Raw genomic sequence first — 26,043 nt, forward strand, 5'->3', positions numbered from 1 at the left:
AATGCATCGAGGTTCCTGCATCAAAGACAGTGAGTGCTCAGAGAGACTTTAAAATAAAGCCAACCAATTCAGGCTTTGGGTTTCCTTGGAGAGAGAATAAAACAGAAAGTGTGACTTCCAGACAATCTGTTTGAGCAGATGTGAAAAATAAATGCAGCCTCATCGAAAAAAGGGCCGAGGCCAGTTCATTGTTTATTTACCAAATTATACTCAAATGACTTGCCAAGAAATGAGGAGTCTGGCATTTAAATGGGAAATATGGCATTCCTGGAGCAGATTGGGAAGACCCATCAAAAGCACATCACTGCAGGGAAAGCACGGTACTGTAAACGTAGGCCTTGACCCCTTGTGAAGGCTTTCTGGCCTGTCCAGTGCAATGGTAGGTCATGTTAATAAAACATTATAGGGTTAAACTCTCTGGTTCCATGGAATTTTGTTGCTTGCTCCGACAGAAAGTCAGCAATAAGGTAGCAGTGAGTTCTCTTCTGCCAGTCCTCCTGTAGTTAGGATTCCTCCATTCCTTGGGAATGTCCTCATTTATGGGGGCATAATGCGATTTCTTCTTGGTTTTTTTTGTCCTCTGACTCTCAGAAAACTATGTTCCTGCCTGACCCACACTGACCATCCCAACCTACATTATCTAGGGCTTTTCTAGTGATACAGAAGCTTTGGTTCAGGTACTCTCCAGCTTTGGGGGTAATCTTGGTCTTACAGTTTCTGGGTCTGGAATACCATGCATAACACGGCTAGAAAACTGTGTGTAACAGCATCTTTTCAAAGTACGTTTTGAAATAACTAGGGTGCTTTCTGTGAGCCTGAGCAGCCAAGAATTTACCTTTGATGGAGGGGCCCTCTTAAGCACACTTAAGTGGTCACAAATATCTCCTTGGAGACCTCTTGAATCATAGTGGAATGTAGGTGACTGCCAGACCATGTTGGGATGCTTCTGAACATACTTAGGAGACTGTTTCGATGCCTAAGAACCACTGAAAACTAAAATGAGGCAGAGAATACTTCAGGTTGAAAGGGACCTCTGGAGGTGATGTAATGCAGCCTTCTGCTCAGAGAAGAGCTAACTTCAAATTTAGGAGAGGTTTTTCAGGGCCTTGTCCACTCAAATTTTGAAAAACCCGTCTCTCTGCACCCAGTTACAGTGGATGCAGTAGTTAAATTCGGGGCCTGGTAGCTCTAACTTCTCCTGAATGTCTTAGGAGCTACATTAGATAGTCTGACTGTATCCTTGGCCATGTATAAGTGCAAGAGTGTGTGCATACATTTGGATGAACAGTACTAACGGTAAGAAATCTGTCTTTGTTTCAGGTTCTATGATGAAATAGGAACACCCCTTCTCTCTGACATCCGTGTTGATTACCCTGAAGACAATGTGGAGCAAGTCACCCAGAACTTCTTCCCTAACTATTTCAATGGCTCTGAAATTATAATAGCTGGCAAACTCATCAATCGCACCTCAGATAGCCTCCATGTGGAGGTGACCGCTAGCAACTCTAAGAAGTACATCCTCCTCAAAACAGATGTGGCTATTGACCTGCCAAGCAGGAACGACATTAGAGGTGTCCCTGGCCTGGAAGATGGCAAAGGTGATAAAAATTACATTGAGAGGGCATGGAGTTACCTCACCATCAAGGAATTGCTTAACTCCCGGTTGAAGAGTGATGACAATCAGGAAAAAGACTATTTGACGGAGAAAGCCAAGTCAATGGCCCTGACTTACAATTTTGTTACTCCCTTCACTGTTCTGAAGATGAAGGAGGCTGGGCTCCATTCAGAACCACCTCAAGAGGATTTTATTAGCCCTTCGACCGATGGCATTGGTGAGAAGTTGCAGAGCTTGCAGGGACACAAAGCACCACCAGGTACGAGGGGAAAAAAACCTGTGTACTGGTAAGAAATCTTTTTGCATAGGTAATGTCTCATGGCTAACTTTGGCAACAGGGATGATCTAGCCCATGAACTGCGGGGTAATAAACAGAAAGCTAACATCATATTGATTTTGCTCATTGTGGGATGGGTGACCTTGAACAAACCTTTCAGGCACCTGACTCACCCCCTGGAAGCACTTACTGCTCTGTAAAACTACTGAAGAAAAATTGATATTCTAAATGAAGCCTAAACTGCAGGAATATGTCCTATAATCTTGCTGAATAATATTTTGGGAATCTTATTATACTATGGCTCTTTCTGATGCTCAAGAAGTAATTGTAACAGCCTTCCTTCCCCACGTCTAGGTATACACAGACAGCAAGATAAACAAAGAATCAAAATCTCCAAAACTTCAGGTCAGTGCCTGTTTTCATGCTTTTAATAATTCAAAACAGTAGTGGTTGATTTATGGAAACCTCAGTTGCAAGCCATTGTGGTATAACTGTCCTGATGGATCAGCCAAAATCCTATTTACCAGACCTGCATCATAGGGAGAAAAATGAAAACAAAACCAAAATACAGAGAGGAACAGTAATGAAAAGAGGTGTGAGAAAACATAGCAAGGCAGATGATCTACAACAATTAATCCTCATGTTTGAGACTTCTGTAGATTAGGGCAGAACAGGAATCACATTCTTTCGGTACTAGAACTAGTCAAAAAACATTTTATAAAAGTAAAAAGTGGTGTTGAAGGAAAAAAGAAAAAAAAAAGAAAATTCAATAGTGCTTTCCTATTTCCCTGTTGGTTCTGCACCTCTACTTAACATCCTTTTCATACATTAAACACTGCAGAATAAGTCCAGATCAAGAATGTAGACTTGAATTTCACTGGATAAGGTCAAATTCACCTTACGGACTAGGGGTTTGGCTGGTCTTCTTTTAATTAACAAATATCTGGTAGTTGATGATAGGTCAAGGACTGTTGAAAAATGAAGGTCGTGGGGTTGTTTAAAATCTGCTGTTGACTGCTCCAATCTGATATTGAGGACTAGGAAGGTTCAGCGTGAGGTGTGCCCATGCAGTAGTCCTTGGTTAGAGTTTTTGTGTGCTGTGGGGGATGTAGCCTCCCAACAGAGTATGGAGGAGTAAAAAACACCTGCATGACAATTCCCATAAATCACTGAAATGATATGCCAGGAAGAAAATATCCTGATTTTCACTTGGACTGCCTCGGGGTTTAAGTTTTCATTGAAAACCCAACCTCTTCTGTGAGAAAAACAAACAAAATAAAATAATCTTTATGAAAAACAAAGCAAAACATGGCATTTCCTGGCAAACTTCATCCGACCCTCTAAAAACAACAAACCAGGAAGTCTTAGAAAAAACAGGGACAAACACATTTTGAAAAGCTGTTTTGTTACATTCTTGGAACATTGCAGTTTTGTGTAACTCTCTCATGTTTGTCTCTTTTTTTCATGATTTCTCAGCGGATGGAGACCCTCACTTTGTCATTGATTTTCCTTCCAGCAAGTTCTCCGTCTGCTTCAATATTGATGGAGAACCAGGGGACATTCTCCGACTGGTCTCTGATCACAAGGAATCTGGTGAGCAGTCAAGCAAAGCAGTCGCTTGTGGAGGAAAGCTGAAGTGCAAGGCCAGCTCTCTAGCTATAAGACGGAGTACCAAGGTGCTTCCCAGGCAAAAAAGCATCAGGAAATTAGAAAGAGTTGCTTTTCTGGCCAGGCAATGGAAAATTGGTGCACAACAGTTTTCCAGCTCTAACAACCTGGATTAGATGGGGAGTTAAACCGTTCACTTGCACTTACTAACCTCCAACTTTATCATAGTTTATGGGTAAATCCCACAGCAAGCCTAAGCAAGAAGGAGGCCTGGCGACTGCTACACACACAATTCATCTACAGAAGTCTTTGTCAACAGATTAGACCTAACCATAGAGTGAACTGGCCTGTGTGTGTATACAAACTTTTCCTAGTTCAGGTCTTCAATGACTGGAATCAATGGAGCAGCAATTACATCTAAACAGCCCAAAGACCCCCTTGAGTGCCTGAGGACCATATTGGACCCCTTCAGTCCAGCTAGATTGGAGACCTCAGCTCCTGATGATCCAGTATGGTCTAGGGTTGCACTTGACCAGTGCTACAACAGCCACAGGCATTTTTTCAAACTGCATGTAGTGTTTGTGTAAACCACGCAGCCACCTCCGTGCCGTGCGATTACACGTGGGCTTCAGCTTCCTGGTGCAGAGACAGTGCATTTCTTTGATGGTGCAACTTCATCAGCCCTCTAGCTACAAAGTCACAATGTGCAAATAAGAGATTTGGACTCACCAAAATTGCTCTGTTATTGGAACCTCACTCTTTACTTACAGAGCTGTTTGCTTCAGGGCAGAGCAAAGTATCCAAAGAGGCTAACCAACAGCTCTGAAAAAGCCCACACGATTCAGGATCTGCTTTGCCCAAGCCAGTCTGATCCCCAGGGGCCCAAACTGTGGTCTGGTCTGATCTGATCTGGAATTCTAAGCAGGGCAGCTAATAAGCGGATTATGTCCTCATCAGGGAAATGGTGGGAGGAAGGGGTGTCAAAACCAGAGACAATACACAGGATTGTTTTACAAAGAAGATAAACAACCCCACAATAAAGTTATAAGAATTCTGTTCCGTGTGGCAGTGCTCTCGCCTCCATATTTCTGTGTTCACGCCTGCCTTAGTGAATAAGGTCCAGCTTTTGGCAATGTTTCCCTTAAACATCTGTCACAGATTGTGTTTGTGCTACAGCTTCAGTGATTCTGTGGCTCAAACATGGAATCAGCTTGAGAAAAATAGATGGTGTAGCACTAGCAAGTTGAATCTATGAAGACAGAAACGAGAGATTTCCTCAGCAATGGTGGGATATGGAGATATTTCATCCCAGTGTTGATGGCTTGGGTCTGGCTTGGGTTAGCCCCAAGCCGCCTCCTTTATTGTTACTATCTAGTAGCTGTTCTGAGACCTGTGGGAAGTGAGACACTGTCTTAAGGACAGGAAGTAATGAAAATCATTAAAATGATTTGGAATCTTAGTGTGGACATCCAGGTTTCAGCTGACTCAGTGTGATCCAGGGAGGTGGTTGAGTCACCATCCCTAGAGGTATTTAAGAAACGTCTAGATTTGGCACTTCAGGGCATGCTCTAGTGACAGAGATTGTAGGGTTTTTTGTGTGTGTGTGTGTATGGTTGGACTCGATGATCTCAAAGGTCTTTTCCAACCATGAAGATTCAATGATTCTATGATTCTAAGAGGTCTGCACCTTAGACTACTTAAAAGTGGTTCTTTTGGGGCAAAATTGAGGAAAGCTGGAAGAGCAGCACAGGCGAAGCTGAAAATAACCCAATGGAAGTGGAGGCTTCAGGGTCCTAAACTGCAGTGATACAGAGAGAACTGAATTTCTTAACACTGGCACCTGAGGAGGTTTAGCACTTCACTACAGGTCCTGCTCAGTCTTTAGCATGTTGACCAAAGCAGTACCCCTTCCTCTGGGGCTTCCCAGGCTAGTTCTCTTCTTAGGAGTCAGGTAAAGGGGGACATCAAACTCCAACTGGCTACTACCTGAGATACTCTGAGACAGCAGCATTCAGATACACCCAGGTCCTCTCCCTAGAAGTTCAGCCCCTATGCCAGTTGGTGATATGAGGAAAAGCAGGCCTGCCAGCAGCTCTTCTTAGTTCTCCAAGATCTGGTATGTTTGCCCAGGTTTGAGTTATGCATTAACAAATAGGTGATTGAGGTAAATCATGCCACAGTTGGTTGGGCTATAGCAGTCAGGAAGATAAATATTTGCCTTATGTGGCTCAAAGCCCCCCCAACATCATTGTCTTGTAGATAGGTAGGCCTAAGGTTGGATGGAGCTTAGGAAGTGGCTGTGCTGAGGAGCAGCTGATCCTCTCCCGTAGCACTGTGTACACAATGTTAGGAGTAATGGGGCTGGGGGCACCTGTCTCCAGGGAAGGCCAGTATTTCTGAGCTTGGGTAAATTTAGGCGCTCTATATAAGGTAATCAATTTATAAGAGACTGGCCATACTGTTTTGAATAGCGGTAGGTGAAATAATTGAGCATGAGGTGGTGAATTTGCATGTCCTCGGTTGCAAAGCTCATATATTTGAGACAATAGACCTATTCTTGGTTCCAGCTTTCATTTATTGATTATTTTCCTGCAAGGTGTAACTGTGAACGGGAAACTAATTGGAGCTCCTGCACCACCCAACGGCCACAAGAAGCATCGGACTTACTTCAGCACCATCACCATCCTCAGCAATAAGCCAGAGAGATCTTACCTAGAGATCACACCCAAAAGAATCATCCTGGATGATGGGGAAAGACTTCTTCTGTCCTGTGATCGGAGTGCCGTTGTGCGGAGCAGCAGCCTCGAGGTGTCCATCTCTGCCAATTCCAACATCACTGTGACCATACGAGACACAATCAGCTTTGTCATCCTCATCCACCATTACAAGAAGCCAGCCCCATATCAGAGGGATCACCTGGGGTTCTACATCTCCAACAGCAAAGGCCTCTCTTCTGACTCCCACGGGCTATTGGGTAGGTAACAGGTTCTCAGATTCAGAGCTGTAAGCCAGAGAAAAATGATCTCCCAAACCGTTTTAAAGGGCAGAGACAAGGTTTAAGACATTTAAGGAGGTAACGAACAAGGCAGGTGGGGGTTAAATTCTCAGGTGAGACTTTTACTTCCACTCCCAAACAACTTCTTTTTTTTTTAGCATCTTTTTCTGTATGAGCTATTTCCCACCATCCTAGCTATGTGGCTGTGCCTGTTTTTCACATTTCTACTCTTTTTATGATTGTCCAATACAGTTGTCATTACAATACACATGCTTGATGTTCCCAATAAAGAGAAAAACCCCAGATGTTGCACAAGAACCCTGAATAAGGCATCAATAAGAGATTCTTTAACAGTAGTCCTAATTCAGAATAGCCTAGATGCTAACGTGCTGTCAGGGACACAGCAAAGTAGGGTCTGATTCTAGACAGAGAAATCAGTCAACTGAGGACTTCTAGATTCTGAAAGAGAGCTCTAGTCACAGAGCTAGCACATTGCCAGAGATCATTAATTTAGCCTTCAAGTGCTGCACTTGCACACGTCCAGAGGGTCTGTTTTTGCAGGACTGAGCTGTTTATACCTGAGCCTGATTGAGATCAAGAAACATTAGTACTTTTTGTGGCCCCTTCCTTTCAAATGTGAAATGAGAGAAGAACCATCCCCACATTTTGAGAGTAATGAGGCTTTAGGAAGGCTCAGAGAATGTCTAGATGGTTGGGTTCTTCCAGACAATGAGGAGTAGTGATGTTTACGGCTGTGTACAAGTGCAGAACTAGGACCGAAGCCATAGCTTCTGTGACGTTCAGGCCAGGCTAAACAGGAAATGATTCTTTGTGAGTGGAGTTTTGGATTTGGGCTGCTTGCATGTGCAAACCTCTAAATCCTTACTTAGGTTTGGCTGAAAAGAGCTTGCCCCCAAGAAAACAGGGGAAGAGAATTTGGAGCTTCAAGCCTAGATCATCTTTCTGCTTGCTGATGGGCTTTCTGTGGGTTATATTATCCTCTAGTAACCACAGCCCACAGAGGGGAACTTGCTACTAGCAGCTCAAACAGGTCTTTAGCTCAGCCAATGTATCTTGATGAGTGAAAAAAGAAACAGGGTTTTATTCTAATCTGGATCTCTGTGAGATTTAGAAAAGAATTGCAGGACCTAGATTCACCCTACTATTGCAGAGAAGCCCTTTACAACTCCATATGCTAAGAATCCTTAAAATGTGGCCTATTAAAAAACAACAACAAACCAACAACTTATAAAGAGGCACAAAACAGCCAGTCACGGACTCTATTTTATCTTACCTTGCAGGTCAGTTCTTGAACCATGAAGTTAAACTTCTTCAGCAATCTCTAAACACAAGTCATCAACAGGTTGGTCAGAATCAAACTGAAGCATTAAAGCCAAACCCTACGAATACCCTGAAAGTGAAGGGAAGGCTCGTTCCTGTTGTGTGGAAGCAGCGGAGAATCTACAACGGCCAGCAGGAAGTTGACTGCTGGTTTGCCAAAAACAATGCGGACAAACTGATCGATGGGAGCTACAAGGACTATTTGGCTTCTCATCCTTTCGACACAGGGACCAGCTTTGGGACGATTAACAACGTTTAAGACCGATCATAGCAATGCATTGCAGCAGCATGTGTGACAGCGGTTCCCTTCTGAAGCCTCTAGAGCTAGGCAAATTATGAATATTTCTTTACTTTTTGGTGCCAAAGAAACCAAGGCTTTTTTTTGCCCTTGGAAATCAGCTGTCTCTCTTTCATGCTAGATGAACATTGTTGATCAAATTCCTGAAGACGAGGAGGTTGGGGGCGGGGGAGGCAAGAGTTGAGGACATGGTTAAAGGCGTGATCGGTGCTCTCCCAGTGGGAAGAGAGGGAGAAATGGTCCACCACTCATATCGAACTGGCCTTAAAATAAACCCGTGCAGGGATCTGTGCAATACCCGCCAGGGGCTGGTGAGTCACCCAGTGAGAGGCACAGGTCACACAGCACCGTGTCTATCTAGAGAGAGAGCCTTGGGTGATATGCTTTGTAAAGAAGTGATTTGGAGCACCTGCTCCAACCATGGTCCCTGGGGAAAGAAGAGAGCAAGAGGAGAGGTGGGTGGATATTCATCTGCAGTGACCCATTAGCACCAAAGAGGTAACAAAGAAATCAAAACCTTAAATCAACAGGTGACAAGCCGGTATTGCTTTTTTGGTTACTGGGATGGAGGTCTGGATTTGCCACTAAGTATGACGTTCCCTGAACCACTATGGACCATGAAAATAGCAGTGAAAACCTTTATGTGGTTTATTGCTGTCTCAGTGCACAGGCTGCAGGCTTAAAAAGCACCTTCAGTCTTCAGCAGCGACAGGAGTGCCGCAGGCTCCCATTCCATGAAGCATCTCATTTAAATAACATTGCAGGCTTAGTGATTTCTTGAGTCTTGACTCCCTCAGAGAGAAACAAAGTTCCACCATGAGCTTCCAACAGACCTGCCACCTCCTTGAGCAGAGCATCACTTCTGCTTAGCAGAGATTTAATTTCTCTAAAGGATGATGAACTGGCACCTGCGATAGCTTATGAACCTACAAAGCAGACCAGACATTTCTAGCTGCTTTCCTAACCGGGGGGAGTCTTTATTTACTCCAAACTGCCAAAAAATTTTCATTCCGATTTTCCCTGGCTCCATCGCCTTCCTTACACTGCAGGAATTTGTACGCAGCAGTAATTTGGCAGCAGGAGGTTACAGATGGGTTCACCAGCCACCCCCACTGCAGGTGGTGCTGCTCTGCAAAGAAACCTCCAAACCCAAACTGCAAGGCTGCGGTTTATTTTAAAGTGAGACATCACTGACTAATGCTATAGATCAGCCACGGGAGAGTTTGCTTAGTGGAGAACTTGGCCAAAAAGGAGTTTGACAACCACAAACACATTTACATGGCAAGGCCAAACTGAGCTCGTGTATACTCTCCCTTTCCAGAACTGAAAGGAGGGTGGGCGCGGAAGCATCTCCAGGAGCTAAACGATGTCCATGTGTTTGGAGAAAACAGACTTGCCGGAGACCGAAAGAAATAGGTTCAATCTTGACTGATTTTTTGCATACTTAACAATTAAATCATATTGTTGCCATAGGAATTCCAGCTGCTGGGGGGTGGGGCGGTGATTTTCCAGTTGCTTGGTCATCTAGTTAGTCCTGCTTGCACTGCGGCAGCAGAGCAGGTAGCAAGCGTGGTTGCCTATTCACACCACGTGCTGTGGGGAAGAGGGAAACAGCCCAAAGCAACCAGCTAAATTTAATCGCACTGTAGAAGATCCTTACAGAGAGCTCAGTTAGTGCAGAACTCATGCCAAGGCTCATGCTTTGGAACAAAACATAAAAAAAACAAAACTACTGCTATCTTGAGAAATAGCTCTCCCGCAAGGGAGAACTGAAGGCAAGACCTTCAGCACAGTGCTGATCATGCAATAACCAAAGGGGTTAATGCTCTGGAGCATGCTCACAGGCCAGAAATGAGATGAGAAAAAGCATCTGTGAAGTTGATTTCTCCACCCATGAAGACAGCGGGAAGATCATCCGGCCCATTTCTTAATAACCTCCCATTTCACTAGCAGAGGGTGAACGGGATAACGGCAGTGAACTTCTAGACAGTCCAGGGTTCAGCAGCTGTCTTCTTCATCCTGTCCTCACTGAAAAGAGATTTCTTTGAAATCTTCACTCTCCTCCTACATTTTGCTGTTCAAATGTATCGCTATGGGGAGCGATTGGCTTAGGCTCTCCTCTCATCTCTCCTGAATATAGATACGTATACACATATATATATATGCACACACACACGTATTGCTAATGCTTCAGGTGCATCATTACTCCTCCTCCAGCCAAGGAAACATATGTCTTTCAGGGCCTGAAAAGAACAATGATCAAATCCCTCTTCCCAGCCATGTGAAGCACCTGGAGCAATATACTCAAGTTCTCGTTAAGGCTCCAGTTATCCATTTCACAATAAATATTTTACAGTGAACACTGCAGTGAAGCTTTCATTCGGCAAAGATAAAACAAGCTTTGAAGCTAAGGTTATGTATGTTTTATGCTACTGGACAAGCTCATATTACCAGATGGCTGAAAGAACCACTCATGAGATAACAACAGGTTGGGAACCAAAGTAATTTCAGCAGAAAATTAAAGGTCAGTGACGTTCTTCAGCCTCTATACACTTGGTAGGAAGCAAGAAGTGTGTTATATGAACAGACCCTCGGGGTCTACTCCCACATTAAACTGAGAATTTAATCATATGAAGATGACTGATCCAGCCTTTAAATACAGTAGCAAAGGACATGGGAAAATCAGAGTTTGTGCTCCTGCTGCCCCGAGAACAGTAAGAGCAAAGGCAAGTCACAGACCTTAAACTTCAGCTTTCCCCGTCTATAAAGGGGGCATCACAACACTCCCCTCTCTCAGAAGGGGAATGTGTCCCGGCTGGTCCTCACGGTCCTTTGCCGCAGCACAGAGAGCTCCCAGGCACTGCACATTCAGGCACACGTTTGTTCTCATCACAAAGAACATCAGAGAGCCCTTAATTTTGCAGTGATATGGTTAAGGGTTGCAAGCTGCTCAGATGGCTCAGAAATGAGGGCTTAGCAATCACTTTGGAGCGCAAGGGGAACAATCGCACACCCCCATTTCAGACAAGGGAACGGGACTCCTGAATTTAGGGTTGTTGAAACCGCACTGGCTACACAATGCTCGTGAGGGGAACCTCCCCCCACATCGTACTTGCCCTGCTATTGCCTACTCTGAGATTTCTCAGCCAGCCTCAACTAAGGGCTAAGAGGAAGACCACGTCACCCACCTTCCACTTCAGGACGAGGACTCTGCTGTGGCTGAATTCGCACTCTTCACATACTGCAGCATTGCGCTACGCAGCCCTGTAGCAAGAACAAAACCTCGAATACCAGTACACCGCAAAATAAGGAGCAAGTTTCCAATAAGACAGCTGTTTTAATCTGTTTTCAGTCAAGACCTTAACGGCCCAGGAGTTAATTCCAGCCCTTACCAGCGCAGAACTCCGCCAGACAAGCAAAAGTTGCACTGCGAAACCGATTTCAGTAAGCAATATAAACAATCTATTCAGAGGGCTGTGTGCCATGTGTTCCAAAAGCCATTTAACATGGCCAGCACAAGTAGGATTTTCACCCCTCATTTAAGTAAAGAGGAAACAAAAAGGGACTTAATTTCCAGAAATACAGTACAAGGCTGCACAGCTGCAAGCATAGCCAGGCACATCCAGTTCACTAAGGGGCATGCAAGTCTGAGTTGCATCTAATGCTTCCAAACTACTTTGAAGTTAGGAAAAACAACAAACCCAGAAAACCCCACAAAACCCAAAACATTTTCACACGCTCCTCAGCTCAGCTTTTAAAAGTCAAAAGCCGTCCACATTCAAAAATCCAAATCCTTTATTTTCTACTCCCTAACAAGGAGCGTTTTCTTGGGAAAATACAAGGGAAGGAGGGAAAAAGAAAGGATAATTCCTGCCCAACAGTTCTGGGGACCATCTTGCAACAAGCAGAGCCCATCTATAGCTCAACCAGGTCTATTGGTTCAGTGGATCCTGGATCAGAACCTGCCCTGAGGACTATGCAGCATTTGGACATCCCAGCTGTGTGTCTGCACTCGGTCTAGGAGTGCACTACGCAGCTGCTCTGCGCTCTCTCTTTCTCTCCCCAGGAGAGATGTAAAGTGTTTTGCATTTTTGTGTGTTTATAGATGAATACAGTACATTAACAAGAGAGCAAGGGCAAAGCATCTCGTGCTTGGAGCCTGGATCCAGGGGTCTTCTACAGCAGTCCTACCTGAGGCCGCTCCCTTACGCCCAGAACATCAGGGCTGGTTAACGGGGCTCCAGCTGACTGTTCAGATCTAGTTTTTGAACCAGGTCCTGCAGAGATTTTATATGTTTGTTTTAAACTAGGTAAAAGGAAAGTAGTCAGCTTCTAGTTGGTAAACGCTCACTTGTAAGGTGGTTACTGGGATGGATCTCCCAGTCTGTGCCAGCCTGGAGTGGGCACAGGCTGATGCTGCAGCATCAGGTCTTTGCACTGAAGTGGCTCATACAACCCATCCCCAGAAACCGAACACTGTGGCTCAGCTCTTCTCCCCTGGGCTTACCAGGACAGCCCTGCTACAGAAAAGCAACCTGCCCTGTGAGGAACTGGCCAGGAAAGATTTCAACAGATCCCCTTCACAACGTTTGGGTCTTGCAAAATATTACGCACATGGAAGCATTTCAATTATGAAGCCGTTTTAGGTCAAATATTTATTGCATTCCTTATAAAACAGTAAAAAGCGTCAGATCCACTAAGACAATTTTCCCAATTCAAGACATTTAAATACATATTGCAAATCAATTCTTTTGAGTATTGTGCATATATAAAAGTGTCACATTTCAGGTAGCACACGATAGATCTATTTTTCCTTTCACCCCCTATAAAAAGAAAAAAGGCAGACAATCTTTTGATTTCAGTCTCTAGCCCTGACAAAGAGTTACACCCAGGGGCCAGCCAGGGGAAGAACATACCCATAATATCCCCAACTGCACCGTGCCTGCATGTGTACAGGTTAGGGTCAGGCAGCTAAAGCAGATACTGCTCAAGCTTGTATAGGATGCACAAAACACCATCCCAACTGCAGGAGATGACGCAGGCAAAAGAATCCCTGCAGATCCATAGGAACCAACTGGCATTCCCCACCCTGCCCTTCCTCGGCCAGCTCAAGGATCACAGCGCTGCTTCCCTTCCTCCACCTCCCGTGTCTCAGTGCTGTCAGATGACCACTTGATAACTGGGCTGCTTCATCTTCTGGTTCATTCCCTGGAGTCCTGAAATATCCTGGTCGCTTTCAGACTGATCAAAATCCATTTCTGGAGAGAGTAACACCTAGAAAGGAGAACAGACAGATGCTGATGGAGTGAAAGCTCTCAGCTCTTCTTGATACTGCTTGCTGAAGGGGACAAGGACCCCTACAGGGGGTCTGTTGCAAGTTCTAATCCTTTCCGGAAGATGGGAAAGGTCTCAAGGTCACCTTGACCATCTCTCCAACAACAGCCAGACAGGTTTGGGCACAGACACCATGATGATCTGGTGTCCCACCATCCCACCCACCCCCTCCAAGAACAGAACAGGCAGCTAAAGGTTCTGTTCACCATGGGACAGGACTCGCACATAGACATGCATGATCGGGCCAGGCTGTAGCCTCAGTGGAGACATACAAGAATTAGGCCACATATTTTTCAAACAGCTGTACCAAATGTAGACTTTTTCCCAGGCCCCCAGCTGCTTGCTATCTCCAGAGCTCAGCCAGGAGAGCAAGGGGAGCTACGGAGTCAGTTTCAACCATGGCCAGCAAGCTCAGGAGTGGTGTCCTAGCCTGGTAGCATCTTATTTCTCCCTGGCACAGCAGCTCCTGGCTCAGCCTAAATTGTGGGAGCCAAAATAGAGGACTGACCCCTCTCACTGGTACCTCTCCAGGTAAGACAGCCCACAGCTTTGCTGCATGATCAAAAGGCTGCCCATTGCCTCCAGGAACACCTACGCTCTCAGTAGCTAACTTCAGACTTGAAGCTACCAACAGGCTGTTTTGAGCTAACTGGCTGCCACCGGCCTGGAGCGTTTGCATGATGCAGACAGAGCCACGGGTGGGAGATCCTCCAGCAACATCATCTGGAAGAGGAAAAAGGCCGGATTTTACTCAGGCAATGGCTGCACTGACTGCAGAAGAGCTGAAACCCAACGCCAGCCAGCAGACTGGATGCATAAGCAGTTTGCACAGGTAATATTCATAGCTTGATAGATTGTTTGCTGAACCCCATCCTACCCCTTTTTCTTACCTCAAAACCCCAGCTTTGGGCAAGAAAAGCCCTACGGTCATTACCCCTGACAGCAGCTACCTCTAAGGACGGCTGAAGTGCAGTCAACCCTCGTGCTACAGCTTGTGTCATGCCCAGCAGTACTCAGGAGCTCAGTCAAATCATGGAATTTCTGGTAAACTTTAGCCACCCACATCAGAAGCCTGGCCAGGTCCTTGGCACCCAACTCTGCAGAGGGGTACAAGCCTAAGAGCAGTCAAGGGTCTCCAGTTTTATTTCCCTAGATAAGCAACGCCAACAACCCTTTCCCCCTCCTCTACTTGCCCATCACAGAACCCAGATAGCATCATTAGTTCATGGCTGATGCAAGGACAAAGACCAGGTACCACAACCACCCCCACAAACAGAGCTTCCTCCAGCAAGGCAGTGTAGACCCCCCACCTAAGCCTCAGCCCCATCTGACCCCACTTTGCTCCAAAGACTGGACCAACACGCTATGGAGCGACAGCCTTCCAACTCAAAGGCAGAAGTCAAGGGAGGGTGTGTGGGCTTTCAGCCCAGTGCATTCACACGCTGAGTGTCCCCAACAGCTCAAGCAGGAACCCAGTATTCCTTGGGCAAAACCAGGAGCACAGGGGAAATTAGTCTTATCTGTGTCTATCTCCGTGCACAGTTGTGAATTAACGTCCACGCGTCAGCACTTAGAGAGCACCATGGGGCCAGTCACCACAGCAACAAAACAGGAAAAACAAACTCCAATGAGTCAATGACTTCAAAGGAGCAGAAGAGCCGCAGGGGAAGGTTTCCTCCCCACCCTCACGAGCTCTCCAGCCCCTCCATCTGATGTTTTTATCTTCACAGCAGCACGTCAAACACTCAAAGGATGGCAGTAGATCAGGTTGAGCTCTCTTGTCCCCCCCTTATCAGTCTCAAGGAATTTTTTTTAGTTCAAGATACGCACTGGAAAGTTTCCATCTCTTCCAAGTGAAGATTTCCTTTGTTTATCATATTAATATTGTGATGCTGTTGAACCATGAACAAATGGGCAGGTAATTAGTCACACACAGCATTATAAACTCACTGAACTCTGACAGGCTGCAACAGGCTAGTTTTGGGGCCTAATGAACTGGTAATTTTGGTGGGTTTTAGCTGCAAACTCAAAACCCCTTGCAGCCAAGCATGGATGACAGAGCAGACATCGAGCATTGCGCACCCAGACCCATTCAGGCTGCTACCTGCCCACCACACATTTCTCACAAAGCTGCTCGAGCCAACAGCAATCTTTCCACAATTCCCTGGGGAGCTTCTTCACAAGACGGCACCTCATCGCTATGACAGTACACGGGACATACCCTCAGATAGGGTTTTCAAGCCAAACTCCAGTTTGGGAGATTTCAGCACAACTTGGACAAGATGCTTCCCCTGCGGCTGCATCCAGGTCAGGATCACAGCAGGTCGGTGGCACAGCTGGGAATGAACCACGGTTTCCCAGTCCCAGGACAATGTGCTACTGTCTCACTCTGCAGTCCTCAAATACTTCATGCATTCCTCCCCACACCAGGAGGCCAGCAGCCTGCAAAACAACATGAGTCACACTACCGAAACAGGGCTGCCCATGTGCTCTGCCAACCTCTCCTGTCCGGGGGAAAGAGGCTGCCTACTGCTCTGGTACTCCATCCAAGCAGACCCTTCAGATAACTAAGTTCTCATCTGCCACTTAGATGGCTATGACACAGGTTGTCAAACAAAGAGCTTCTGGAGACGTTTCCCTGCTAGCCATGGAAACCTGTTTGCCTAAATCTCCACCAGCCTGGTCTAGAGGTAGGAACCATCCCACCATCCTCCTGTATCTGAGCTTAGATAGGTTCCCATGAGTCAGTAGGGCTGACAGGTGGGAGAATCTCCTTCCAGAGGCACCTCTATGCCCACCTTCATTTAGCTTCTCTGTAAGGACCAGGCATGTTAGTTCACTTTAAGCTATTTAAAAATCAGTTCAGTTAAGCAATGAGCAAATCAAACTCGCTCTTGAAGTATTCTTCAATACTTAAAACCAAGCAGCACAGGTATTGGCATTCACCAGCATCTTCAGTCTAGGGATCTGCCAACAGTCACAGCTCCTGTGAAGGGAATTGGGATAAGGTGCTGAACTCCATGCTGACCAAAGGCAGACCCCTGTGTAGTATATTAGCTTTCCTTAGCTTTCCTCCCAACCTTAAACTAGCTTCTAGTTTCACTCTAATGGTTCTCGCAAGCACTACTGTTATTAGACCAAATTTTGCTTTAAGGCTCATCTCTGGAAATTGTAAGCCTTCAGAAAAGGAGCAGAAACTCATACACCACCCTTGGGGAAAAAACTAGAAACAAGTTTAAAAAAAGATCAAATAAAACATTATTAAAACTGAGTTGTTTTCCTGAGTGGAGGAAACAAAGAAATCGCTGATACGATCTAAAGTTTATTGGCACTTGCAAGGGCAAGGGAAAAGAAACTCAGGTCAAGGGCAGGACACATACACAGCAGAAATAGGGGCCATGCAGATGAACACATTTCCCCAGCCTGAAGAGCACTGGATTCAGACTGGCACTCAGATCTCTTTCCATCCCACGAGAGGGCAAAAAAACCCCAAACTGTGTGAAGACCAAGGCAGGGCACGAGTCTGAAACAACAGAAAGCTTTAAGACTGACTTGGAAGGAACAGTGAAATTCTTCCAGCTGTAAGAGCAGGTTTGTCCCTTTCAGTGCTTCAGTGTAAGAGTTCAGCGTTTGCTCCATTATAAGCAAGAGATCATCACCACATCTGTGGCTCACCAGAAGAGCCTTAAAACCCACAAGAGGCTGCCGGTTCTTTGGTCTACACTGCAGCCACAGAGTCAGTAAGTGACATCAGTGGCAGAACTCCTGGTTTCTGCGTTTATTCTTCCTACCCAGCTGGTCTACCAAGCCAAGAACAAAGCTGAATTTTCCTGCTAACCCTAGAGAAAATACCGAGTGGGGGTTTTTAACAGGTTAATTTCAGCCCCCTCTTTCCATTCTCCTTCCTTTCCTGCCCTCCTTTTCCAACAAACTGCTAGTTCAAGTGAAAATAATGACAGTCTCTATTGGCAAGACAGGCAGAGGGGTGAAATTCAAGAAGGCAGCTTGATGGGGAGCTGTCGGCGCCTGCTGCTAGACAGCGCTGATGAACCCTGATAAACCACAGGACACGTTAGCCTCAGCCAGCTCTGCCCTGTACAGATGCTTCTCAGCCCCCCCTCCTTCCTCCTCCTTTGGGCAGCAAGGAGGGAAGAAATTCCCCCACTTGAACAGGTTATTAGCAGAAACAAGCCCAGCAAACCCTCATTTCCTGTTTTTGAGCCTAAATTCCAGCCCATCCAGCTGTAAGGCCCAGCCAGCCAACATGATCTTTAATTTATAGCCTAAAAAGTTGACACACGAAGCAGGAGTCTACGTGTCAATCACATTAGTTGATTGAGGCCCAGCACCAAGAAGCAGAATTGGAAAAGCAGGTCACCCATTTCTGTATTTCTTCATTATCTTCCTTCTCAGGCCAAATTATTTATTGGGACAGATGCACAGGAACATCCCTGAGCAGAAAGGACGCAGTCTACATAGACTGCTCCAGGTACAAACTGGTCCCCTTGGTAGCTCCACTGCAGTAATGGATCAGAAGGTTTCAGGGTGGACAGATGACCTGCATGTTTAAGGTCTCAGTAGAAGTTCGTCTGAGAAAAGGAATCAAGTACTTGGAAGATGGGAGAAGCCTTTTGCAGCAGGAGTCAGACTGTGGGAGTTGTTTCTATCACTTGAAACAACCTGTCTAGGCTGAGCTACCAGAAAAGTCTTTACTAGCTTCTGCCAATTAACAGGTATCTTCCCTTCAGATTATCCAAAACTGAGCTAGAGGCCACAAAACTCTTGCTGCCCACTTCAGTAGAGTAAGGCAGAGGGCCAGCTCCATTTCCATGGAGGACCAGTAACTGTGACACCATCTGTGTATCCACAGCAGCCACTGTCTATGGGATCAGATGCTGCCAGTTTAGGTTCAGAAGGCTGAAAAGGAGGTTGGTGTCTCAACTAGAGATGTTGCTTCCTCACCCTTGCTTCTGAGCTGGTGTAATTTTAACTGATCTTAAACCTTCAGGAACACACCAGCACATCCAGTCAGCAAGGCAGATCCTCACCACCAGCTTGACATTTTGAGCAGACCTCCAACCTAGCTCTTCTAAGGAAGTACCACTCTTGAACATCAGTCACCACCAAGAAATCAGGACCGTGCCTTAACCAGGGACAATTTCATGCCCAGAGGGAATCCACCTTAACATCCCAGGTATGAGTTCTCAGCTTCAATGCATGACCATCAAGACATACTGGTACTGCCAAGCTCAGGCCTCTCTTCCCTCCTCTCTCCAAAACAATACAGATTTCTCAAGGATGCCCTCGCCACTCGCGCCACTCAGGAAACTCCCTGGGGCACAACTGTTTCCATGTTTCTAGTGACCTCTCCAACCTACAATTGTTTATCTGGAGGCAGGGCCAGGAGGAGTGACTCACTTGTCTCAACAGCTGCTCACATCTGCCTGGCCTTCCTGCCAGAGGGAGGATTCCTCTGACACTGCATCCCTGCGAGCGGTGGCCACTTCTCCACTGCACCTTTGAGCTGTGGAAAGAAGCCACGGCTGCTGTGCAGACTGCCAAGCACACCATTAAACACTACCACCTCCACGTGTATTGCAATGTCACCAGTAACTGGCCATCCCACCCATCAGCACAAGAGCCAAGTTATTCTTTGTAAAAAAGCTCTCAGAGAGCAAGAGCTACTTCTGTTCATCCTAAATTCCTCGGCAGAAGCTACTCCAGGAGCCAGCCTGCAACTTATCTCAGCCATCTTATCTCAGCGAGTCTCGCCAGCCAACTGCAGGATACCAGCAGTCATTCACAGAGCACTTTGAAACAGGGTCTGGGTGCCAGGGGAAAGAAGGGAATTCAACCCAGTGACTCAGGTTGTGGTGTCTGCCCAAAAGCCAATGAGAAGCAGACACCACCTGCACAGCAAACCATGTGTCATTAATAAGAACAAATCTGCTGGGACTGGAGAATTTCCTACTCCCCATAACTTTTAAGTGTCAAGCTCACACTACACAAAATACAGCTTCCTACAGCCAAGGAACCATCATCTGGTTGAAAAAAACCCAAACAAACAAATGCTGAGAAAAATAGGCCTTGTCCTCTAAAAAGGATGCTACTGATTACAGTGAGGAAAGCAAGATTTTCTAAGCCAAAATTAAAATTTCCCACTATTAAAAATGGGAAAGTTGAGAGAGACCACGCAGAGGTACACGCCAGTTCAGGCTGCCACTCCAACAAGTCCACACAGCTTACTGCAAAAGCTAGCTCATACCCCATGAGATACCGTCATCATTTAGGGCAATGTTTCAACAACACTTCATAGGCTATGATATTCCTCATTGTTAGACAGGACAAGATGCTCCCAGTAAACACCCCTCTGTTGACCTTAGCTGCATGCATGAAAAGTTTATTTGACTTAGCAGGCTCGTTACCCACATTCATGAAAGACGCCAGGTCTAAGCAACATGATGGCATCAACCATGGCATGTGGTAAAGCACTCCAGCCACACCACAAGCTTGCAGTTTGGTCTCAAAACACTGGACATCCTTGGTCTTACCTGAGATTCCTCAGTCCGCCTAGCATGAGGAGTTTCCATGGATCCATTGATGTCCAGGGTGTCCTTCTGCTTGTATTTCCTCATGATCAAGCTATCCACAACCCAGAACATAATGGCCTTGGGGAGAAAGAAGTTACATTAATGCATTGCAGAGACCAAAGTCATTCAATCACAGCTATTTCTTCTCCTTTTCTTTTCCCTAGATATCCAGCCTTGATCAACCTAATTTAATATCCAAATGAACCCTGCATTAAGTGTGTCCATGAGGGTTGGATGAGTCAAATTACTGAGGTCCCTCCTCATATAGATCTTACTGATTCCATAGCTGTTGAAGACCCAGAGGGGAGGAAAAAAAAAAAAAAAAAAAAAAAAAAAGAGACAACTACAATAGGCCAAGTGTTATCAAAACACTGGAACAGGCTGCCCAGGGAGTGGTTGAATCACCATCCCTGGAAGTATTTAAAAGATGGGTAGACATGGTGGTTAGGGATATGGTTTAGTGGTGGTTTTGTCAGTGCTAGGTTTATGGTTGGATTCAATGATCTGAAAGATCCCTTCCAACCTAGACAATTCTATGATTCTAAGTTTCCACCAAGAAATAACCATTGAACCAAGCTCCACACAACGTTCATCTGCTCTGTTTGCACCAGTCCCTGGTCAGTTCTTTGAGAACCAGGGTTTGCTTTCAAATAAGGAAGCACAACTGGTAGCAGAGGCAGATAACACCAACTTTGCCATTGCTGCATCCACTGCAATGCTCATGGTATGAGTTGAAAAGAGTTCAACTCAATTCTTGTCCAGGGGCATCTGAACAGCAACACTCTGTTCTCACTTCCCATCTTAGCAGGAACTGAGCATCAGGTCAAGGATCAGGGGCACCAGGAAAAAAGCTGAGCTTTCAAGAGGTTTTGCTAAACTACTTTTGAGGAGAACAACAGTTTTGGGTAACCTGAACACCTTGCCCTGCTCTAATGCAATTCGAAGTCTAGCCAAATGGCTAGATTGACAAGTTGCCAAAGGTCGCCACTGACGAACCATCCTGTAGGAACTTAAAGGGCTTTGGGGCATCCCCATGCCTGTAACTTGCTGCTGAGACACAGCCCTTGGCTAACAAGGTCCAGATTTCTTCGAAGACCTAAAGAGTCAGCCACCCAGCAGCTTGGACAAGGGAGTGGGTATTACAACCACGTCAGGGTAGTAGCGACAGATTTGTGTATTTGTGGCAACAAATATATTTGTTTCCACTCCCCTCCACCCTGTCCCAACCACTCCAATTACTCAAGGCTGCCCCAAGCCAGATTCTGTACATGCTCCCTATTGAGAGGGGACCATGATTTCCAAACCACACCACCCAGTGCTTCCAGAGGCATTACTTACATTGACTATAAAAGGCACAACAAACATGACCAGGACGAGCTCCAGCTGGGGGCTTGGGATGTAACCCAGGAGGATCTGCTGAAGCTGCAGAGGAGAAAGCATTTAGAAGCATTATTTGAACAGCTCTGTTGTGAGACCTCTGCTGCAAACTCGTTGCCTTCTTACATCAGCAGTCTCCTATAGCTAGGGCTCTGCAGCCTTTGCATTAGCCCAGCTCCTAGCAAGATTACACGGGCTATTCCTTTAGCCCAGCTGCCAAACATATGATTTTGTATGGAGCAAGAAAGAAGCACTGCTAGTCTTTCAATGTAACTACAGACCAAAACAACTGGTGGGACTGTCCTTGTCTCCTTGGAGCCTAGCTGCAAAATAAGGACACCAGCCGTGCGCAATAAGCCTGGAGAGGAATCCAGCAGCATCTCTGGATCTAGCAGTGTGTGCTGTGCAACATGTTCGTGTCCAAGTCTGAGGACAGCAGGCTGCTGGGTTTGAAGGACAAGCCCTGAACAGGAACAGATAAGTGCTCTCAGATTGCTGTAAATAACTCTTCAGTCAAGTCACATCAGCCTGCGTGGCACTCTGTAAATGCACTCAAAATGGGAGTTACCCATTGACTCCCAGAATTGGGTTTTATACACATCACACCTACCCGCCACCAGGTATGTGGCTACAAGTGCCACAGGTAATTATTTTTAGTTTTTGAAAGAGAAACTCGTGATCAACACAGCTACCATCGCATGAAGTACCATACAGAAGGGGAGGGGAAGGACAACATACTACTTGGATAGTTCTTTCCAAATTAATCTCCAAGACCCCCCCTAGTTTAGGTGTGGGATCGCAAAACACCAGCAGGAACTGACTTGACAGGATAATGTAAAAATCCTCTGGCAGAACTGAGGTAGCTCAGCTGCCAGCCCAGCCCATTTCAACCTTCCAGGGATGGAAAAGAAAATTAAAGCAGCATCTTATTCCACTAGCTTTTGACTAGCAAGAGAACGTACCAAAAGCCAAACTGTCATCAAAGTCATGTTTCCCCAAGCTTAAGCAATAGCTAATTATTACAGAGAGATGTCAACAAGTCATGAGGATTAAAGACCTATAATGACGGCGACGACTAATACGGTGAAGCTGACAAGAAACAAGCCACAACAGCTGCGGCTAGAAGAATACAGCTCAGGAGCTTACCTTTGTCCAACCAGGGATAAACAAGACAAGGCTAATCACAGTCTTCTCAAAAGCCATTATCAGCAAGTAGAGGATACACTGGCCAATCCAGGCAGCGGCTTGTGGAGGGTCACCTGGGAAAACAGCATATTAAATCTGAGACAGAGGCCAGGAGGAGACAGCCTTGCAGAGGAGTCGCCTCCTGCTTGATACCTGAGCTGGTGAGAGGGACAGAGAAGTGCTTCCATATTGCAAGCTTTGCAGCGAGACAAATACTCAATACCAAACTTAAAGTTAGTGGAGAGATTTTGTATCTTTATTTGTAGGAGCACACGCTTGGGGTAGAAAGGTTTGGTGTCCCTGCTACAAGTCACTACTCCATTGAAGATCCAAACATAACCCAGATTTAAGCTCAAATCTTTCTAGTTTGGACAAACAAGCAAAAAAGTAAATCTGACTTGTATTAGAGAAAATTTAGCAGACAGTTGCAGCTCCTTTTGCATCTTTGCAAACTGGTGCAGAGAAACAAGCGCAGAAAGGGAAAAGTGCCCCCACTTCCATTTGTGCAGACTCCCTGTATCAAGGCAGCTATTCAGCTTTCATACTGCAGTGGTGCTTTTGAATTAAACTTGTCTGTAAGCAAGAGAGCTCTCCCTCATGAGACACAACATGCACCACTACCGCCACTTTTATTCTAGAAGCTGGTTCCCTTCTTCTGCTCCTTTTAGGGCTGATTCCGAAATGGAGAGGACAATTAACCAGACCTCTGGTTAATCTGAAGGGCAAGCAAGTAACAAATTTCAGGCATGACTCAAAAAGCCCTACTTACCTAGCAGATGCTAACACACTATATGTATTTATCTTTCTCCTTTCTGGCTCTCCATTCCACCAACCTGCCTCTGAAGTTCACCAAGAGGAGAAAACCACCACCAAAACCCATCTTGCCTTGCATCTCCTCCCCCATTGCCTGTCCTTCTTAGATCAAGGGCTTTACTGGAGCAAAAGTCCTACAAGTGACCTACAAGGCAGGCAGTCACCTTCTGTAAATGGGAGACACACAGCTCTGGCTCTGCCTGAAGACCTGGAACTCCTGATGTTTATCCAGCCACCCCAGCGCTTGCAGACACTCCTGGGCTCTCAAAGGCCACAGCCCAGTAGCATCACAAGCGCTTAATGGAAAAGTCATTCCTGGTAACTATAAGGGAACAGGATCAACTTTTACGAAACTTGGTTTGGATAACAAATATCCACTTGGGGAAAGGATACACAGCCTTTGAGATGCATGTTTTCCCTCTCCTTCAGACACCGGTGGACGTTGCCAGTATCCACCCCACAGTGTTGAGCTACTTTGAGCTGGATGGATACAGGGATTTGAGAGGTGGAAGCCCTGCTTGTACAAGAGGGTAGGTATCTCATCTCCTCAAAGTACAGACCACTAATATCCTTTATATAGGGAAATCTTGAAAGCTCAGAAATCTCAGCATCCTACTCAGATGGTTCCTTACAAGCATGTGTTGCTTTGGGGCATCAGTCACCTGGTTTGCCCCTTCTCTGGTACCTTTTTGCCAAGATACCATAGGTTTCATTTCTCTTCACCAACCAACCTAGAAAAGCGTGCAGAGATGTGTTCCCCTGACTTTTCCCCCACCCTTCCAGCAGATAGGAGTCTCATAGAAGTAGCTCACAAAATCCTGGAGCAGAACGTCAGAATCCAGAACAGCAGATTGATAATCCCTTCTGAATTAAAGCTAATCTCAATAGTAATCCTCAAGACAAGATACTATCGGACTGGCCCTCCTCTATACAAGGACCAGTTACTACCCTACACTCTTCTCTATTAAAAAAAATAAAATAAATCAGTCAGTAAAGACATCACCTGCAATTTGTTCCCTGCCGAGCCTTACCCACCCAGTTGCCAGCAATAGCACTGAAGTTTCTAGTCACTATTTTCAATACAAGAAGCATCGATTTTCCATCCTAAACAGAATTAATTTTTTTGCTGATGAAGTGAACAGCTGGTTATGTGATACTTGCTATCTGAGCAAGAGACGGGGGCTCCATCGCCCCATGTTTTAGAGCGATTCACTCAAAAAGAATCAATGCTAATTAAATATGCATGTTTCCAATGGGGTACTCACCAAGTAATAAGTAAAAGCATATTTTTACTGTTAACAACGATAATGGTACCATATCCATTACATGTGCTTGCTCCAGCCCTCTGTAAGCACCCTGCCAGCTGGTTATCATCTTCCCAAGCTCGTCAGAATATCTCAGGTCTGCAAAACTGAGCTACAGTATCTGTCTCAGGAAAGCTGCAGCATTTCCTCTTACCACTCGAATATAGAGATAAGCCCTGGCAAACACTCGTTCCCCGTGTAATCGGGCCAAAATTCACAATTGCATCTGTGCAAGAGAACCCAACCCACTGCGAGATGCCGATGCACGACAGGCAGCGGACTGGGAGCTCTGCCCCGGCTTTTCTCAGCACGATACTGTTGAGACGTGGCAGGGGAAAACGACACCAGCAGTTTGCAAAAGCACATTTATCCAAACCACTCCGCAAACCTCCGGCCACAGAGACCAGCAGCGCATACCAGGATTTAATAAGAGCTGGTATCCAACCAAGGCCAGCTCTAAGGGGATCTGCTTTCCAGCAAGGGCAAAACAGGTTCGCGTGTTTATTTGTCCTTATTCTGTCATTTGTTAGCAATGTCCCAAAACATTTGCCCTGTTGCAAAGCTACAGTTAAGAAGTAGAGGCATCCAGCTAGTGTTTCCATGCCTCAGAGCGATCACCTTGCATCCCAGCTTTTTAATTGCTCAAGCCGTGATTGAAAAGGAAACAAAGGAGGGAAGAGGGAAGGACCGGGAGGCCAAGGGTGCAGAAAGGCTGCTGAGCCGCGAGGCCAGCAAGCAGAGCGTGCCAGGCCAGCAGGCAACCACACGGAGGGAGAGAAGGAAGGAAGAGGGAGCCAGGAAGGTTACGTGTGAGTGCAAGCAGCAGAGCCCGCAGAGGATCTCAGAAAGCACATCTCCGCTCCTTGGCAGGCAACAGCTTAATGGGTGGTCTGCAGAAGAGACGGGAGCGGTGTTATAGGCTGCTGGCAATCAAAGGCCAGTGTCAGAGAGGCTTTGATCCTCCTGAGGCATGGACAGCCTCTCCCGATAGATGCAGATGCACAGTTGTCTCTGGCACAGCAGGGCTTTTTGCCCCACACCCCAAGACCAACCGATCCTCCTACAAAGCCCCGGGTTACCATCACCCATCAGAGCTCAGAGTACAAACAAAACAGGAAAAACAAACACATCCATCGTGTCCTTCCTGCATTTGAACTCTTTCCCCTCTGCTCTGTGTTGTCAGCTGTGCTCCATCCCCTGTGGGGAGAGGGGGCTAACGGCCACAGCACCCTTTGCAAGTCGGCTCTTCTGCAGGAGCAGGCACGATGGCACTTCCCTCTGCTGTCTCAGCTTGCCCAAGAAGCAA

At 46.1% G+C, this 26,043-nt stretch overlaps 2 protein-coding genes across 2 annotated transcripts in view; one reads left to right on the top strand and one right to left on the bottom strand.

Moving 5' to 3' along the window:
* ITIH5 (inter-alpha-trypsin inhibitor heavy chain 5) overlaps window positions 1-9,321 on the top strand; it is a 48,470-nt gene extending 39,149 nt beyond the window's left edge. Inside the window, exons 10-14 of the mRNA XM_063323664.1 lie at window positions 1,321-1,874; window positions 2,247-2,297; window positions 3,369-3,485; window positions 6,097-6,474; window positions 7,797-9,321. Coding sequence (XP_063179734.1) covers window positions 1,321-1,874; window positions 2,247-2,297; window positions 3,369-3,485; window positions 6,097-6,474; window positions 7,797-8,095 — 1,399 coding nt within the window. The 3' untranslated portion in view covers window positions 8,096-9,321. The remainder of the gene's footprint in view (window positions 1-1,320; window positions 1,875-2,246; window positions 2,298-3,368; window positions 3,486-6,096; window positions 6,475-7,796) is intronic.
* A 1,757-nt stretch (window positions 9,322-11,078) lies between these two features.
* LOC134510403 (store-operated calcium entry regulator STIMATE-like) overlaps window positions 11,079-26,043 on the bottom strand; it is a 39,680-nt gene continuing 24,715 nt past the window's right edge. Inside the window, 7 exon segments of the mRNA XM_063323665.1 lie at window positions 11,079-13,408; window positions 13,986-14,070; window positions 14,072-14,116; window positions 14,118-14,191; window positions 20,020-20,136; window positions 21,397-21,480; window positions 22,582-22,694. Of these exon segments, the coding sequence (XP_063179735.1) occupies window positions 13,295-13,408; window positions 13,986-14,070; window positions 14,072-14,116; window positions 14,118-14,191; window positions 20,020-20,136; window positions 21,397-21,480; window positions 22,582-22,694 (632 nt within the window). The 3' untranslated portion in view covers window positions 11,079-13,294.

Source organism: Chroicocephalus ridibundus, chromosome 1, assembly GCF_963924245.1.
Source record: "Chroicocephalus ridibundus chromosome 1, bChrRid1.1, whole genome shotgun sequence".
NCBI lineage: Eukaryota > Metazoa > Chordata > Aves > Charadriiformes > Laridae > Chroicocephalus > Chroicocephalus ridibundus.